The 19,379-nt window shown below is 37.2% G+C and overlaps 2 protein-coding genes and 1 long non-coding RNA gene across 9 annotated transcripts in view; 2 read left to right on the forward strand and 1 right to left on the reverse strand.

Moving 5' to 3' along the window:
• Positions 1-645: 645 nt before the first annotated feature.
• On the forward strand, positions 646-10,193 carry LOC139779169 (phospholipase DDHD1). Of its 5 annotated transcripts, none has more exons than XM_071717435.1 (11): positions 646-1,083; positions 1,614-1,771; positions 2,444-2,761; positions 3,500-3,670; positions 3,786-3,914; positions 4,004-4,145; positions 4,233-4,339; positions 4,427-4,740; positions 4,891-5,176; positions 5,754-5,918; positions 5,999-10,193. In XM_071717435.1, the coding sequence occupies exons 2-11, from the start codon at positions 1,666-1,668 to the stop codon at positions 6,145-6,147; spliced, it is 1,887 nt and encodes a 628-aa protein (XP_071573536.1). In that variant the 5' UTR covers positions 646-1,083; positions 1,614-1,665; the 3' UTR covers positions 6,148-10,193. The 5 variants fall into 5 exon arrangements, with proteins under 5 accessions (XP_071573536.1, XP_071573535.1, XP_071573538.1 ...); XM_071717434.1 differs by having other exon boundaries at positions 1,626-1,771; XM_071717437.1 differs by having other exon boundaries at positions 648-1,083; positions 1,626-1,744.
• A 353-nt stretch (positions 10,194-10,546) lies between these two features.
• Nrt (Neurotactin) overlaps positions 10,547-19,379 on the reverse strand; it is a 45,699-nt gene continuing 36,866 nt past the window's right edge. For all 3 annotated transcript variants that reach the window (XM_071717430.1, XM_071717433.1, XM_071717431.1), the window contains exons 3-7: positions 17,269-17,466; positions 15,284-15,497; positions 14,682-15,177; positions 13,826-14,500; positions 10,547-13,700 (exon numbers count right to left, since the gene is read on the reverse strand). In XM_071717430.1, coding sequence (XP_071573531.1) covers positions 13,310-13,700; positions 13,826-14,500; positions 14,682-15,177; positions 15,284-15,497; positions 17,269-17,466 — 1,974 coding nt within the window. In that variant the 3' untranslated portion in view covers positions 10,547-13,309. The remainder of the gene's footprint in view (positions 13,701-13,825; positions 14,501-14,681; positions 15,178-15,283; positions 15,498-17,268; positions 17,467-19,379) is intronic.
• Positions 15,062-15,782, forward strand: LOC139779176 (uncharacterized). The gene is made up of 2 exons (XR_011719818.1): positions 15,062-15,193; positions 15,289-15,782. It is a non-coding gene; the product is annotated as an uncharacterized lncRNA (long non-coding RNA).

Genomic DNA, 19,379 nt, shown 5'->3' on the forward strand with positions numbered 1-19,379 from the left:
CTGTACCCTAATACAGAGTACTATGCTAGAACATTGCTTACCGGTTTCATCCCACCCGAAGCATTTTTGTACCTAGACGCGAATAGTTTCATACAAGATTCTAAGGGTATTCCGATAATATATCACGTACCTAGACATAAAAACATAAAAAAGATTAGTTACCCTGCGAATATAGATTCTTCAAAAGATAAAATACTCTTACGTTATTATAAGGACATACCCAAGAGAGATAGACAGGACAAACATCGCTCGAACCCCAAATATTTTGGTGGTTGCACGAATGATGAATCTAAAATAAAAAGAAAAGAATGCGTTAATAGAACAAGAATGCGATTTAAGATAGTTTAATTAAGATAGTTTAAGTAAGTAAGTAAGTAAATAGTTATACCCGTAGATAAAAGTACGTGCGTTCAATAAGAAGTAATTATATAAAACCAGATGGGTTCTTTGCGTTGTTGTTCTCTTTTTATGTTTGTAACTCTTCAATTTTATATTACGTTAAGTCACAGTAATACGGTATACCAGAGATTTTTTTTTGTCATTTTTTGTCTGGTCAACCAATATTGTAACAAATTTAACAGGTTCGTTCGCGGATCAACTATACATATAATACACGATAATAAGGATAAACACCACTTACCTGAAAGTACAGAATTCCTGAGAGAAGCTCCAATGAGCCCGCAGCGAGCTAAATAGAAAAATGTAAACTTGTTTATTGGTTCTAAGAACCCAGTTATGTATTTTGGCACAATAAACATCAGGAAAAAAAAAGTACCGGTCGCTCGATGCGCGTGTGCGGTTCTGTTCTGTGCCGCATAGGATAGGGAGAGAGAGCAATAGAGCATACGTCACCGCGCGTCATCGCGCGTACGCCGCTCGTTGACGCTCGCGCGGCGGCGACACGACATCACTATACATTGAACGTGCTGCATTGAGGGCATTAGCATCAGCTGTTCGCGGTCGGCGTCGCGATCGCGCAACGCGACGAACTACATCACCGCGGTGGCGAGGTGGTCCAAGAGGTGGTCCAACGGCTCCAGCCGGAAAAGTCGCGCATTATATAAGGCACGCGATGTGAAGCAGGTAGGCGACGGGCCCAGGCAAGGATTCCGCGCGGTCGTCGGTCGTCGTTGCGATCGCGTCGCATCGCGTTGCGCTGCATCGCGCCGCATCGCGTTGCGTTGCATTGGCGTAGCGTCGCGTCGCGGGTCGCGGCGGAACGTTCCCCTCAGTCTCCGCAAGAGTAAACACGCGCGAGAGTGAATGCGCGCACGAGATAGCGTCCGCCGTCGTCGCGCGAGTTCGGATTCGCGTCCAAGGACGACCATCGAACGCTGGTGCGGTGATTCGCGGAAGAGGCGAGAATCGTCGGGCCCGTACCTCGCCGCGCGTTCGTTCTCTCTTCCTCATTACGCTCGGCATGTTTCGCGCTTTCCTTCGCGCTCGTGCAAAGTTCATCCCCGCCGACGGCGCGTCACGTTCGCGATAGCGCGAGGGTGACAGATCCGCGATAAGAGCCGTGTCTGTCGTATTCTCGTGATCGCCGCCTACGCGCGACGACGACGACGACGACGACGACGATTTATCGCTGTCTGAAGCTCACGAAGCTCCAGTGTGTCCGGCAGGCTCGAGTTCCACCAGCGATCTGCCTGACAGCTCGACGGAATGTCCAACAATCTCAGCGAGGTCGATCCGTTCAGCGAGACGCCGATGGAGATGCCCGGGGAGCAAGAGTCCGGCGAAGGTACGAGAAGATGCGCGACGAATCCTGGTGATTTTCCACCGTTGTCGAATGAAGCGACCGTTATAGAATGACGTTATCGCGCGGTGCAATCAGATGCTATTGTTCGATACGCCGGCGACCGTTGCATTGTTAGCTCGCTTATCGCGAATAGACACCGTGTATATTCGCGAGTCGCGAGATGTTAAACCGCGAGATCCTTGAGAGCTTGAGCGTAACGTTGCACATTTGATCGAGCACGCGAGGCGAATTCGGTTCGTTAGATTTGAGGCTTTCTAATTTATTCATGTTTCTTGATAGATTATAGAGTTTATTTATCTATTTAGATTTATTATATAGCATGTATTTTTCCCCGAAAATAATCTACAAAGTTTCAAAAGCAAATATCATATTAAGATTTATATCGATAATAATATATTAAATATATTTCATATGCTATCTACTATATTTTTATATAGATATCTATTTTTAAAAACAAGAGATTATTTTTATTTAGATATTTATACCTTTTTTGAAGCATGTCAATGATTCAAAAGGTATAAATAATTCTAGTTTTATTTATTTTTTTTATTTTTAACACCCTCTCTGTATAAATTAAGATCCACGATAAAAATCAAATTATAAAATTTATCTTTTGTTACTATCATCGCTAATTATTGATAGGATATGAGATGTGACTTAAAATTTGTGTCCTATGTGAAGGTGATCACGAAGCGATAGTGGAAGAAAGTCCAAAGAACAATGTAGAAATTAATACTGTAAGTAAAGCAGCTTATGCCGAGCCTTTGACCCCGGAGGAAATACAGTGGTTTTATAAAGACGGCGTTGACAAGAGGTGGAACGAGTTTTGCGGATACGACAGTTTGAGAATCGAAAGAATTTATCGGGAACGTCAGAGTTTAATTAGCGAAAGTAATGACGGAACGAACGGCTTGCCACCCGCTGAGAAAATTGTAGTCAGAGGTGGCATGTACGATGTCGACATCGATAATATGAAATGCGTTTCGATATACTGGCCAGGTAAATATCACGTATATTTTATCTTCCTTTTACCCTTAGCACGTTGTACTCTATTCTTCATGCCATTTTGCATATTTACCAATTGCCTCTGCCTCTTGCCGAAGTCAATAATGCCAATAACAGCGAATCAACAGCTGATGCGAATATGCACGAATGCCTTAATAATGATTCAATGCCTGTTTAAATTTCTGTATATTTTTTCCATTTGTGCGTGCAATGTATGTCTTTATATTGCAGACTATTACTTTGTCCTTGAGGTTATTATAGCCAATTCGTATTGACTGTGCCTATTATGACTTGCAACATGTGCGAAACAAATATAACGCAGGCAATAGATTCTATCGCTGTAAAAAAAGAGTTTATTCAGAGCACTTGGCAAAATATATGTCATTATTTGTATATCTTGTAATATGTACAAATAAAAGCTCAATTTAAATTATTAACAGTGCTATTTAGACACGCAGTTTATTTTTTAATTATTGTATGACAAAACCTGTTTTTCTTGCATTTTCCTATTATAATTTTTTAGCATAACGGAGTTATCAATAATCTAATTTTTCTGTAAAAGTTAAGAGTATTCGAATATAAGTAACTTCAAATCTCGCTTTTTTTTCGGGCAATGTTAACGAATGTTTAGGTTTATATAGAATTTGTTTACTTTGAATACATATGAAATACGCAAGACACGCAAATTAGAGTTTGTACAAATATAATGAATTGTGCAAATTTTTATTGAAGGTGAGGAATGGGAAATTATGAGAGGTATATGGTATTATGATGGCAGTTGGATACCATTGGAAACGGAACATTCCAAAGTAATAGAAGAGGTACATCTTAAATTATTCCAAAAGGACAGCAACAATCAAAGTATCACTACGTGTGATACAAATACTCCTCAATCCTATAAAGGTGCTCGTTTCACTCTTTTCATTCTTTTGATTTTCTTAAACTTGTATAATGCACATGTGTGTACGTGCGTGTGCATGGATTTAATATTAAAAAGCTTCTCTTTTTGCTTTTTCAGTATTACACACAGAGCAGTTCCCCGAATTTCACGTTGACTGGCACTCGGTTAACGATGTGACACTGTATAGCGAATATACTCCTACTAAATTGATGCGTAGCGTTACATCAAAATTGGGTTTTGCTAAAAGTAAGTTCAGAATCAGAGATAATGAAAATATTTAAGCCATTTTTGTATCTTTACGTTACACAAATCCGTTTTCAATTCTAAATTGGCAGCAACAGGCTATCGATTAAAAAGGGGACATAAAACGCGTACAAGTATGGAGGATAAGCCGCGTGATATCGACCATCTAGTATTTGTTGTTCACGGAATAGGACAAAAGCGAGATACTGGAAAGATTATACGTAACACCACATGGTATATAAAAATAATACGCATTCTTATGCAATATGTAATACAGTATTTTTATAAAATATTGTTTTTAAAATACGAATAAATTAACAGTTTCAGAGATTGCGTGGGTTGGCTTAGACAGAAGTACTTTCCAAATTCTAAACACAGAGTAGAATTCTTTCCAGTTGAATGGCGGTCGTCGTTGAAGTTGGATGGAGGTAAAAAACAAATACTTTACAGTGCAAACATCTATTTAATTTACCGAATGTGTAAATATGTAAATAAACATTAACCTCTTCTTTCAGATATAGTAGATGCAATTACGCCTTATAGTGTATTGAGCATACGTCACTTGCTAAATACATCGGCAATGGATATTTTGTATTATACAAGTCCTCTGTATGGCGCTGAAGTCCGAGCTGGCTTGCAAAAGGAGCTGAATAGATTGTACTTCATGTTCGCGAGTCGGCATCCTGGTTGGCAAGGAAAGGTCTCGATTTTGGCGCATTCCCTAGGATGCGTGATCGTATACGACATAGTTACAGGCTGGATAGGACCTGACACACGGCTCCCATGCCCGCAGGCACAAGAAGTCTTATTGCAAGGACTGCAGTTTCCCGTGAGTAATCATAATTCTCTGTGAATAAACAATGTAAGATAAATCGATAGTTCAAGTTAAAATTTAAACTACATTTACAAAAGAGACTTGCGCAAATAATTTTTAATTGTAAGGATTATATTAAGCAAAAATCGTTTTTTCCGTTTATAGATTGAGAACTTGTTTTGCCTGGGTTCGCCGTTGTCCGTGTTCCTGGCGCTGCGTACACGTACTCCATCCAATAGACTAGACGTGATGCCGCAAAGTTTATGCAAGAGATTTTACAACATATTTCACTGGTCCGACCCAGTGGCTTACAGAATGGAACCGCTGTTGGAAAGAGGTTACAGTAAAATCGAGCCAGTTCTGATACCACCGTACGGAGGAGTTGACGATCAGCAAATGCCACAGTCACCTTCGTCGCTGAACAACGTGGATCCACCTCTACCGCCTACGGGTATTTCATTCTTCATGCTTTTCTTATTATTTGATACGACCTTTTATAACGCGTTTTAAAACCGGAATATAAAGTCTAACTTAATATTTTTTTTTGTTTGGACTTTACATTTATCTTCAGAAATATCGATGTATAATTAGAAGTCATTTTGCATATAGACTTCTATTACTTCTAATATTTTTGTCTACATAAGTTACTATGTGTAGGTATAATAATAAACACTCAGTTTAAGCTGATCTAAATTAAACTGGAACAAATGACAAGAAAGTATCTTAATTCTTAAGCTGTTTGTATTCGTCAACTTTTTAACGAATAACGAACGACGGCTAAAACCTTCTGAAGGTCACTCGGGCTCATGACCTTGACAACATATGTCAAGGTCAAGATCATTGGAGCGGCATCCCTTATACTAGATAATTACCCAAAACGGATCCAAAGATATGTGTACTGTACAAGGGTCAATACTTAACTCTTCAAAAAGTTATTTTCTTTCTGAAAATATTGCGAATATTTTCAACTTTTAAGTTAAAAATCTTAACTAAGAATATTTAAAATAATACGGTGCCATTATGCGTAGTAACAGAAACTGATGATAAAGATGATAGCCCTGTGGATAGTCCACCCAATCGTAATGCAGAGAAAGGCTGGAGCCTTTGGGATTTAGTGCGAGGTGGTTGGAACGTTAGAGAAGGTCCGTCTTCGCCGACACCAGACTCAAATCCACCAATCCGTCCAGGTCAAGGTGATTATTATAATATACGATATTACTATATACAGAAACCTCTGTTATAAATTATTTACAAATATTTTTTGCGTCATTAGAATTAGCGCAACGATTGGATTATGTGCTACGTGCGGTTGGCTTAGGAAGGAATTATTTGTACACCGTAACAGCACATACGGCATATTGGAATAACTACGACGTGGCCTATTTCGTATTAACGAGACTCTTCCCGACGCTAGAAACATGATGGCGGTTTAAACACTTTAGCGCAGAATCCCAAAAGTTTCTGCTAAAATGCTCTAGTCCATTGTAGGCCTTCTCTAGAACGTGATATTGCAAATGGGCCTACCACCAAAACAATCTGTGATAACGGAAAAACGATACAATAATGTTGCAAATTCTATGGAAATCGATCATTTTATATCGTTCGTATAATTTGGTAATCGCTCTGTATCGAGTTACACGGGACGAACGTTTGTCTTTGCTCGTTTTGGAAAGTAACTTGTTTATACTAAAACATTAGATAATTGACATTTGTACGTAGCATAATAAATACTGTATCATAGGGACGCATGGAAGAAAATGATAAGTTTTACGAGTTATGTTACCACCTGATAGATATAGTTTATGAATATACGAAATATTTATTAAGTATGCTACTTTGTAAACTCTCTATGACTTGTTATGACACGACAGTTGTTTTCGAATAGTTTATAACTAATACATTAGCTCGACAACTAATGTATTCTCGTTGATTGCCTTTGTTATGTATATTGCCATATATATTTAAATAACATATTTTAAGATTAGTTCCAGATGTGCTAAATATGTTATTGATCTTATAGTAGAGTGAAGTAAGATATAATGTGATGCTTACGAATTTTTTTTACATATATACTCGTTAATCGATTTACGAGCGTACTTTCAGATATCATATAATGCAGAAGTATTCGAATAATGCAAAAACATGAGACACCATATATTATATCATAGATTTTTAAATAATACATAACTTATTAAGATATGCTACTTACAAGTATACTGATATAGCTTTATGTTTCTCTGAGTTTATACCCTTTGATTTAATAGCGCTAAATTCGTGGTATAATTGTGTAGAATTATTTTTCATATTGTTTTGAAGAGCTTACTAAAGCACAAAATATTCTTACGAATTCCGTTAATAAATAGAATTATTAAATCTTTGAACACAATTATTGAATTCTTTGTAGAGAATTTTAAAATAAAATTCGCTACTCTGATTGGATATTTTTAAATTCAGTAACATCATGAAACGCTATGAAATATCATACGTTGGAAGTTTTACTTCGTTTCCTAGCATAAATTATTCTATATACTCATAATTTAGATTAATATAATTTAGTGCATAATGTAGTTAGTCTAAAAACTGAAATCTTTTTTATATTGAAAAATATTACTATTTTTATTTGTCGTATACATTTTTAATAACAGTATTTTCAGTGCATACATATAATACATCCATAATTGTGATGTACATGTGTACATTGTGTGTGTGGTTTTTAATAACCGTAAAATAGAAATAAAATACTGTTATTTGTTTAAAAAATATATGTATGTGTGTTACAATCATATTATTTTATATAAAATTGCATCTTAAAATATCTGTCTATATATATATTTGTCTCTCTTTCCAGACTAAAGACCATTTAAAGACAGTTAAATAAGATAAGATTCGGATAGATAAGAGATTTTTTTTATCTCTTGCACATTATGTTCTTCTGATATCAATCATTTAACTAGCAATTTACTTCGATTTAGTTGACTTCTTTCAAATTGTAATCTCTAGAAAAGAATGAAATTTGAGTTGCATTTAGTTTGCTTTATTTCTTATGTATTCTCCTACTAACTTTAATGAGATTCTTCGAGAGTATCAAAAGACAAGTATTCTAATCCTCTCTCTAGCCTATTTTGTCTAATTATCTTGACAGATAAATTTATATGTATACAGATATTTTAAGTGTAATATAGACAAAAATGAAACGAAATATAATTGTAATATACATGCACACATGCAACACACATGATTATATTATTTTATTTTAAATGGCATGTTAATATATTCGATAATAGTTTTATACATATATACAAGGTGTCCCGGGTTTTTCCGTACAACTTTAGAAGTATGTTCTATGAGTAGAAATAAGGAAAAAATGTTATATAAACATAAGTCTCAAAATGCTTTATTATAAGAGATAACAACGGTCTTGCCATGGAGATAAGTGACACGTCATATACATAAGTGATACGCCGTTCGATGATATTTATCTCATCTGCTTCTTCTAGTCATGCTTACTATTTGAAATGATTGAAGGTTATCATAAAAATTTGTATGAATACTAGTAACGAACAGTACCTTGTAGAACATTATCCCAAAATATCGTGAATTTTCACGATAAATGCACGCAAATAAATACATGAATATTCATTTTGTGAATGCAAGGACTTCTGTTAAGGAATATCAACCAAAATTCTCTAACAGAAGAGTGCCGCATCACGCAGTCTTTTACTAATATTTATTTGCAATTACGCTTGACGGGTTTAAATTCTGAAAGTGATTTCAATATTATATGGATGTATAGCTCGTATTGACATGGACGGATGGCACTTTAAAACGCAAACATAAGTGAAATTGTTTCTTACACATTTCGTACTTTTGCTATAACTTTCTAATAAAGCATTTTGGGATCTATGTTTATATAACATTTTTTTCTTATTTCTGCTCATAGAACATACTACTAACGTTTGTACAAAAAAATCTAGGACATTACATGTAAAAGAGCATACGTTGTCTTTTTAATTTTATTAAACTAATTATAATAATTAAAATTGTTCAAAATACTGATACTTATTGATATCAATTGTCTATTATTAGTCCTCGTCTATTATTACCAATGACAAATGTTCTTTTTATATGCTCTGTATGTCATCATTTTATATCTTATTAAAATATTTTGTTTTTAATTATTAATAAAATTAAATATAATTTATCGCGGATTAGTTAATTATCGCAAAACTGTAATATAAATTTAAAGCGAGCTCCAAATATTTGCGATGTAGAACCGCGTAATAAATTCCCGATAAATTAATGCACAAGTTTTACTCTTGTGTTTTTGCTGAGAAATGTATTATATATATTGAATAATGTATGGATTAACTATGTGTTTTTGCACTATTCTATTATTATTATATATGTTACAATATGTTTGAGAGGCGAAAATATTTGTCTTCGTCTTTGCAATGCGTTCATCTGAATTGCATCAACTAATTTATCCAGAACAGATAATTTAATAGAGCGACAATAATAAAAAAAATTACATTAATTGGAATTTTATTAAAAGGATTAAATGCAGAATGAGAGGAGACGGAGAGAGAATATATCAAAATGTTATGTAACATGACACACATCATTATTAATAGGCCTATGGGAACATTGATATAAGTAATTTTTCTTAATAGGATACGATATCCATCACTATGTGATACAAAAATCTGTTTTTTGAAGAATGTCTACATGATAATAGTAAAGATATGAAACAAGCAATCTGCCATAGTAACAAAGTTATAAGATATTTGTCAGTTACGAAATAATCTTTCAAAATTTAAAAAAATATACCAATAGATTTATGTTAGAGAATATGTACGACTACATTCTATTATATAAATATATTCTGTATGTCTGGAATACCATATGTAAGGCGTAATGCTCTTTCACAGGAATACTTATAATCTATTAAGCGCTGATTACGGCGACAAAACCAAAGAATTTTATCGTTACTTTAAAAAAGACAAGTTTAAATTATTACAATAAAATTTAAATTATCTTTTATGCTACGAAAAAATTTAGTAATTTTTAATTATACAGATTTCCGCAGACATAATTTTAATAAGACTAGATCATTAAAAAAATCGCAGAATAACCAGATATCATATCATAGCGTTTATATATTATTATTACACACGTTTTTTCGTGTTTATCTCAATCACATTTCGCTGATATCCAGGGTCACCTATAAATTGATATATTGTAAAACTGATAGTTTGATATCCTCGGTCAAGAGCATGCAAGTAGAAGATAACATATTTATGACATTAATTGATGAAATTTATATGTTTTATATACTACACTCCTCAATCACGTAATTTCAACACAAAGCAACATTTTTTTCGAGATAATGAAAGCTCTTTTATATCTGTTCTTCATGTTGCCTTATGTAATCCGACAACATTTTGGAAATAAATGTATTATAAAAAACATTCTCTCTGCTTCTTGAGTTCTTTTTTATATCGATTGTGTGATATCAATATGATACATCTCAGTCAAGTATGTTTTTATCTCTATTGTATGTCATATTTACGTATATTCATATGCGTTTATGATGCTTAATTAAAAGATATTAATTTTTTTGCAATGTCATTTTTTATATTCAATGTTATAAACTTTATATCTGAAAGAATCAATTATTAGACGTATAGGGTTTAAAAAATGTTTATGGATAAACGTACTGTTTTATTTATATTTTTAGCATGTATGAAATATATCAATTCTGTTAGATCTCCTATTTTTCCCATTAGCCCACATTGAGTCGCAAAATTTTATTGAATGCTGATTCATGTATAATTCTTTTATTGACGGTATCGTAGATACAGTATAAAATTGTATTACAGCGTGATAATATAAGAAAAATACGATCAGAGAATATCAAATGCACACCGCGCCAATATCAAGATGTGCAAATAGCCTCGACAGCGGCTTTTGACAATAATACATTGAAATAAATACAATTTTGTTTAATGTGAATACGTATATAAAATTTAAATCAGTCTGAGAGAAACTCTTTCCATATATATATATACCCGATGGTACGAGGCCTGGCGATATATAATACATACAAATCAATTTCTCGCTCTATACTTATAATTAACTCGCGATATATATCAAAATACTATCGCACCGTATAAATAAGTCGACGAATCATCTGTCGTGTCGATATGCTTATGAATTAGAATCATATCTATCTTTCAATAATTAATACATTAATTAAAGTCCTTTTTTTAAAGGATTCTTGCTAAAAAAGTATATTTATTTCGCTTATTATTGTTAGATCGTCGCGATCATCTCTTTAAAAAATATTAAAGTAAAATATACCGAGGATATTCTAAACGACATTCTGAATCCGAGAATAATTTAGCCATTGTATGGTTCTATTATGATTATAGCATACGTCCGAAAGTGAAGCGAATAAAGAGCAGAATAACACAAGCACTTGCATGAAGTTTCGGTGGAATGCAATCGCCTTAGTATCGCTAAACATTCAAGAGTACAATAATAAGTCACCAGTAATATTTCTTGCATGTATTACCTAGCCACACTGTAATTGCAATCAAGTTGTACGAGGATATGCAATTTGTACACGGTGAGTACGTATACACATATTTTACTTGCTCGAGGAGATAACGTACATGCGTTTACATATGTTAATCTCCGCGCATAAAAAGTCGCGGCAACACGTACGTAGAAGCGAATATCCAAAATATTCAGAAAATTATACATATTATTCTGAAATTTATCCCTTTATATAAAATACAACGCTCGTTATATGTATACTATGTGGTTTCGTTGCTATAGATATTCTCAAAAGATCCAAATGTCTTCCACGTACGGATGAAGATATACTAGCAATTATACTCAGAATTCCGTGGAACTCTTAATCACTTGCGATCAGTCACAACGGACGTTTGTCACGAATGCCATTGTTCTATTTGCATGGATAATATTAAGATAATGGAAATTAATTAATTATGCAAGACGACCTATCTATAAAATAAAACAACGTACAGATTTCTCGAGTAAGTGCTACTTTATCACATATTAGTGAAAATAAATTATACTTAATAACACATTGAGTAATAATCGTAAATCGTAAAAATGTAAAAAAAAAAGATTAATAGAAGAATATCAAGATCGTTATCGTTTCCGGGTCACGAGTCGCGTTTACGGAAGAGAAACGCGCAGGAAAGTTATCGATCGTGCGAGTAGCTTGCTTATTTTATCTTTTATATGCGCAAAGTCCAAATACTATGCAACGGTAGAATTTTTATCATTCAAGCGAATTATGTAATGTAATGTTACGCGGTATAAAAAGTACCAAATTTGGCAGTTTCAGTCTGAATTCCGTACAGAAAGCCTTCACGAAGATTCATTAAATGGATAGATAAATACTGCTCGTACATTCGTTCAGTCTGCAATTCCCTCGCCGTAGAAGAGAACCGCTTTCTCTAGCAATAAGTTATAAATGTGTAAAGAAATACCGATAATAAAAAAATGTATTTTCATACAAAAGAAAAAACTGCTAGTATAAAGGAAATCTATTCCGTCCGAATAGAATACCGTTTCCACAAACGCACATGTCCCACTTGTGATTCCCCAGAGAGACAAACCTCCTGATCTAAGAATACTTCCCGTAGTAGAAGAGCATGGTCCGTTATGTGTAGGGATACGAATTCGTTCTCGCCGAGGTAATGCGCCAATAATCTATTAACTATTAGTTTATATTGAGTTTTTTTTACGTTATCTTATGTCTAATATGAGCTGAATATGAAGAGACGTATGAAGAATAAGATACTCTTTGCGTAATAAGCCAAAAATTTTCAACTTGAGACGTCGGTCCTACGCTCGAATTTGAGAAATTTTCATCGAAAATGCGATTGACCCGGAGATCTTAGAAGACTGTCGAAGATTGTTGCTCCTTTTATCCTTCTCGCACTCACTTACTCACGCCTTACAAGAATATGTAATTGTATAATATAACTGTCGATCCTTTTGTTTCCTAAGCTATGCTCGTGTTCCCCTACGCGTCTTCCTCGGCACACTTTGCTGCCTTTATGCAATATATTACAGTTTGATTCACATTTATACACATACATAAAAGTCCACCGTGCCTTGTGGTCAGACGGTCGTTTATCTCGGATACAAAGAACAACATTCATTTCTCGTTGCTATACAGTTTGTAAAATATCGTCATACTTCAGCATTGAGAACGAACTCACGTCGGGATACACAGATATCTACATACATTTCTTTACTTCTTTCCCTTTTTTTAATCGCTATTTTATATTTTGGCTTTTACATTAATTAATTGTCATGATTAGACAGGTACTACTATACGTCGCACCACAAAGGCATGATCTTTGTTCGTTAATCTGTGTAATCTCATTGACCGTTTATCGTATTCGATCTATTTAAGTAGTCAAAGTACATATCTGTGTCGTGAGAGGATCAACGTCCGCGAAATTTCAACGGACAATGCGAGCCACTCGAGGTGCGGGTTCCCAGATCCTAGCACGCAGACTTGCACAGCGAAAAAGCTTTTTTAATCGACTCGACCGTACATAGGTACGATGTTTTTCTCTATCCAGAAATCGCAATTTGGATAGCCTTTCGCGAGCAGCGTGTCCTGACCGACAACCAAGACTCGCTTCGCGCCCGATTGATCGGCCTGCGCGACTTCGCCGTGCCACACGTAATGGTTGAATAGCTGTTGCATAGCCGACACGTGTCTCTTCTCCTCGGGCGTAACAGCAGCGTAGGTCCCCAGAATGGCCGCGGCATCGCTATCAGGATCGGCCAAATGCTGTCGACGTGGCTGAGTAGCTACGTAAAACGGTATGTTGGTTTTCATCCTGGCAAGCGTCAACAACGGGCATACTACACGAATGTCGGAGATCATTGTGACCAATCCTTTCAACGTAGCATTGTAGCGCCTAGAAAATAGTACACATAATGTACATGCGTTTATTATTATTTATGATAATTGATAAAAAGATTTTAAAATAACTATTCTAAGTACTCTATCGTCGATCGTTAATCGTAACATTCGCTCGCTCACCTCAGAGCCTCGTCTGCATAGCCCGAAGTCCCGAGCAGAGATTCTCGTATGATGCTTTCGACTTGCGTGGCGTTAAGAGTGACATTCGGTGACAGATATCGTGACGGGGTGCCGGAGTGCGCGGTGGTACCCATTACCACTTTCATAAGATTATCCTTATTCGCCAAGATCTGGCCGACGTGCTCCTGAAGAATCGTGCCGTCCAGAACGAGCCACTCGTGCCTTCTTTCCATGTAGGAAGTTCCGGCTTCTTTCATTTCCGGCAGACCCGCGTTACTCACGTACCACATCGCCGGCACGGCATCCATGAGATCTTCGGCGCTCTTGCTTCTAAGGCAGGCGGCGTCGCTGCAGCGAATCGACTCGAGGAATTGTTTGTTTATATTCTCAGACTTTTCCAGCTCCCTGCCCGGGAAGATCGCGCTACCGCTGGATATCCACGCCTTCGAGAAAAGAGCTTTGGCTCGACGATAGCCGATCAGCGTCGTCACGAGAGTGCCGCCCGCCCGATGTCCCCACAGAGTGACGGACGACTTGTTGCCGCCGAAGTTCTCGATGTTCAACTGTACCCACTGAAGGGCTGCTATGATGTCTGATAATCCGTAGTTGCCCGAAGTTGGAGGGTGGGTCGCTCTGGTGAGTGGTTCGACCGCCAAAAATCCGAAAATTCCCATTCTGGAATGTAATCAATATCTTATTAACTGTAAGTATTCTTTTAATTATTTTGGACTCACGTTAACAGTGAACCAGTCGATAAAAGACTGTATATTTTGCTAAAATATACGTTCAACGATAGAGAAAATGTTTTGACTGACGAAGGCAGGAATGCGTTTAAGTAGTAAGTTCCATATTTTACCGGAAGTTTGGCCGCACGAATACGACATCGCGGACGCGCGCCAGCTTGGCTGAAGGTTGCATCACTCCGGGCGAGCTGCCGCTCAGAGTTTCAGCGCCGATCATAACGACCACGGGTAACGGGGAGTCGTATCCGACCATTGGTGTAAACACATCAAGATAGAGGCAATCCTCGACGCCGTCCATGCGACCGGATATCTCACGCTGCCAGCAGCTGTTCGAGGTGTTGTGCGCCAGGTAAGTGCCGTTCCAGCAGTGCTCGATGCGGCTCAGAGATTCGGCCGGTTGCCAGCGACGGTTGCCGACCGGCGGCATCGCGTATGGAATGCCACGGAACGCGTAGGCGCCATCCTCGAGGATGCCCTGCACCGGACCGCACGACGTCACCGCCTCGATGTACTTGCCGTTCTTCAGGGGCTGGGTAGGAATCCTCCTGGGTCCGGCGAAAGCGATACAGATGATAACGATGACGCTGAGCAGGACCAGCACGGTCACCACTATAGGCCAGTTTAAGTATATATCAATTTCATATATTATTGTGATTAATACGAATGAATATATATGCTGTTAAATACCACGAGATAAAACTTTGTATTCATGTACCTGAGGCAACCACGCGTCTTCGGAGCGCGGATATAAACACCGCCAAGGGATGCTTTGGTGGTTCAGCGTGATCAGTCCCATCCTCTCCGTCGAGTCGCACGGTTTCCATGCCATCTTCGTTAGTGATAGGACTCTTCTCGGCAGCGCCGTCGTCAAGTGTCTCGACGCTCGCTAATCCGGCGGCGCCAGTCTGTCCTAATTCGGCATCGACTTCCTGGAAGGGAAGCATTATTTAGAAAAAAGTAGATTAATCAAACTACGAGTATTAATTTATAATTCTGTTCAGTTTAATTCGCTCTACCTGCCTACGAGAAGTTGCCCGGTAATTACTATAGACATCCTGTATATGTATACATATACAATAAAAGATGTTTCTTTTTTGGGACATAAAACTTTGCGTTTTTATTTCGACGCCTTTATCTTTTAATTTACCGGTCGTTTCTTCTCAACGGTGGGAGATACTGTGATTATGTTCAAATAAAAGATATGTTTCTTTTTTCATGCTTTATGCAATGATATTTTCTACATGACATTACATTCCCATTTGAGATTTCAAAGTTGACCTTAGTTGCTACTATTCCTGTTGATGCGATAGGTACTGTTGATAAGATAAGTAGTTGATACTACTTCCGGTCAGTTCCGGAAAACGGAAATATTCTCATTTAATAACATTTCTTTCCAACTTCCTTACCTCGCGTTTGTAGAAAAATCGGGTAGGACGGGTGGTCTGATATACCCCCTGTATATTATAATATATATTTAATAAAAATCTAGAGTTTTTTGAATAAAGAAAAAATTATATTATTTATTTATGTAGAAAATTTATATAACTATAATATCCTATCTATAAGAAGATTAAAATTAAATGCGACACTGTGCACTCTGGGTACATCGAACATGCGAAAGACGCGAAACAGCTGAACAAAAAGGAATCGGCACTCGCACAGGTATAATTTACATCCGGATACAAATACCTACTCGGTGCATGCGTTCTACACGCAAGTATCATATGCCTTTTTAACGGAACATCTCTCAGAAACTCTACCTATAGGATATCTTCCATAATATTATGGAATTACGAATATTAACTACGTCATACGCAAGCGAGACGTTATTATTAATTTACTCGATCACGCGTTCGAGATTTCCCCGCGATTTGACATAATCCAAAGTAGGATTCACGTACAAGATTCATCAGTTCAACGTCGGAAAGTAAACAAAAACTCCTTATAAAAAAGTTACAATTTGTTTTTCACTTTTTGCGTGGGTTGGACCGCTACTTCAGACGAGTATCTTATACATATTCCGTAGCATCGAATTGCTATCTCGCGCTTGGAGTGCAAGAGAAACCGAGAGAGGAGTTCAGAAAGACGAAAAAGAAGATACTGGAACAGGATATAGAAGACATCTCAGGGAACGGAAGAGTCGTACGTGCTCGAGATTTGAAGAGTCACGCGAGCTTCTCGAATGAACGGCTTACGGATTAAATACAAGTTGGCTATATGATTTTTATGGATTCTCGTTGCGTCGCAATCGCACAAAAATACGCTTTCCTCCTTTATGTTGTCCTCCTTTATTCCGGTAAAAAAAAAAAAAAACGGTGAAATCGCGCTCGGACAGTTCATATTTCATATTCTCACCGTCTAGATAAATTAATGTCGAGTACGAGAATTTCTCTCGCAGGAGAATAGAGTTAATCTTTACCACAATGAGCTTTCGTTGCGCAACTAAACGCAACTAGTTACACCTGGACGTGGATCAATTCTAAATATTACCGAGCTTCTACCCAGTCGATAATGAGCAATGACATACATGTTATTATATTACATTTACATTGTTAAGCGCGAAATTATAACATAGATGTAATGTAACCAATGCTCTGTGTCAACTGGGTAGCTACCTAATCTGATTTCCAAATTATTTCGATGTTATCTGTCTTCAGAAAATTTGAGATAAAATATTTTTTTGGCTCAGGCGACACTTACTTTTTTCCTCCTGGGGAAAACGGTCGACACCAAAGGTATCCGGATAGCGTTCAAGATTCCCTTTCGCCCTTCCTTCTCCTTAGAATCTTTAGCGGGCGTGGTAGGCTTTTCCACAGATAAAGCATTCTGCTCGATCTCCTTTGTCACCGCCGGGGTTGATTCCGCATCCGCGGGCTCCGTCGGTTTCGTCTCGTCATCCTGAAATTGATTAAGCAAGCTATACTTATATAGTTACGTGCCGAAAATAGGAGAAATCGATCTTTGACATCCGCCCCTTTAAAGGACGATATTGCTCTCCTTTCACCTAGCTACTTTTCTCGTAACGTATTCTTTAAAGATAAAAGAGCAGCATGAACAGTATAATTCGAAGGAAATTATTGTTTTAGCAATTTTATTCTATTCTAAAGAATAGTGTGAGATAAACTTTCTTTTTCTCTCTATACCCCGCACTTAAAGTGGAACGAATATAATGAGCTCATCCTTTAAAAAACAGAAAGAATTGAATACGGAGGCTGTTTGCCACACATAAAGAACATATTTAGTGCTACCACACGACATTTGTTTGCCATAGATTATAGAACGTCGAGTTTCGTCGGGGTTGAAAACCAATTCAAGGTGATCATTTAATTTCGAAACAGCGAAGAGCTGACAGTGGAATCAAGGTCAACCTCGACGGGACAAAGAGCGACCGGATGACGATGCGCAGTCGTCGTCATCGTCGTCGTCGTCGCCAGACGTTCGTCCGGAGTCCAGACGCTCTTCTTTTCTGTCGTGTGCGCGACAGATTATTATTTTTAGAGTAGCACCACTCCTCGGAGTCTTGAAACCTTGGACTTGAACGCTTTCAGGACGATAACTCGCGACCGCTGGTTCGATCTTATGCGCTACATTTCGGAGCCGCAGCTGCCTTGGGATGTCATATACCTCGAACATCTCGGTTCGAATCGAGCCTGGTTGTCTGCGAGTAAACAGAGATAGAAGTCTATGTCCACGTGTGAATAAGGAGTTTATTTTAAAAGGGGTGCAGTAACGGCGAGAAAAATAAACGCCAACGCTCGAGAAAAATGTTTAAAAAAGGAGAACATATTATGCGAAATATATAGTTTTATAAATGCAATTTTAGAAACCCGTTCGAAGACTAAAGAATCAAAGAGAGACGGGAAGTACAAGACATAATTGCGTGTAATTAATATATTTTACGCATCGTATCTTTCAAATATATTGAAGTCAAACCACCAAATATACAATGCCATCCTTAGCGTGAACTGTAGTGCAGCTCTGGAAACATCAAGGATAATCGTAATGCTTAGAATTAGTACGCTCGTTTAAAGCGACTTGAAGGTACTTGAAACTTCTGCTATCAATTACAACGAGTTCCATGAACACTGGATGTACAATTTAAGTTAATAGCTTTACGATTGCCAGAACCGTTAGTACGTAAACCCTTACCCAACTAGATTAAACAGACATATATTGCTCTTGAATCATCTTCTTGATATCGGCATTTGACGCAAGGCGTAATCGGCTGCAATTAAGTTCAATGCTTCCTACTTGCGATAAATCGACTTTGCCATGTTATTACGTTGGAAGAATCGCGTTTCAATATAATTACTATCATGCTATCATGCTATTTCGGTAAAGTTACATCAGGCAACATCTCTAAAACTCTCAATTTTTAGATGTAAATGAAAAAAAAAGATATATCTATGCCTAATACTCTTTTTACGCGGTAGATATGTTCCACGTAAAAAAACTGTTATTTTGAAAAACCGCGTAAAAAATGGTGCTATTTGGGAAAGTTTTCTAATTACATGGTTTTTTTCACTCGGTATGCGTCTACCGTGTAAAAAGTGCTTGTATTTAGGCCAACCATGTGACAAAAAACCTTTTGTAATATATATTGAGAAAATGGATTATGTTTTACTTCTCCAGGATCTGTGTGTGTGTGTGTGTGTGTGTGTGTGTGTGTGTGTGTGTGTGTGCGTGCGTGCGTGCGTGCGTGCGAGCGTGTGTGTGTGTGTGTGTGTGTGTGTGTGTGTGTGTGCGCGCGTGCGCGTGCGTGTGTGTGTGTGTGCTGACAACATATTCCACTCCAAGAAGAATACTGTTAC

The sequence above is a fragment of the Temnothorax nylanderi genome, unplaced genomic scaffold (assembly GCF_030848795.1).
Source record: "Temnothorax nylanderi isolate EJ_2023f unplaced genomic scaffold, tnyl_v1.0 TNYL_tig0213_pilon, whole genome shotgun sequence".
NCBI lineage: Eukaryota > Metazoa > Arthropoda > Insecta > Hymenoptera > Formicidae > Temnothorax > Temnothorax nylanderi.

What these genes read in the sequence shown, in the direction of transcription:
- LOC139779169 (XM_071717435.1), top strand. Translation starts at nt 1,666, where the DNA reads ATGTCCAACAATCTCAGCGAGGTCGATCCGTTCAGCGAGACGCCGATG. An exon ending in CGTTTCGATATACTGGCCAG is followed by an intron (nt 2,762 to 3,499) that starts GTAAATATCACG and finishes TTTTTATTGAAG; the next exon opens with GTGAGGAATGGGAAATTATG. An exon ending in AAAATTGGGTTTTGCTAAAA is followed by an intron (nt 3,915 to 4,003) that starts GTAAGTTCAGAA and finishes CTAAATTGGCAG; the next exon opens with CAACAGGCTATCGATTAAAA.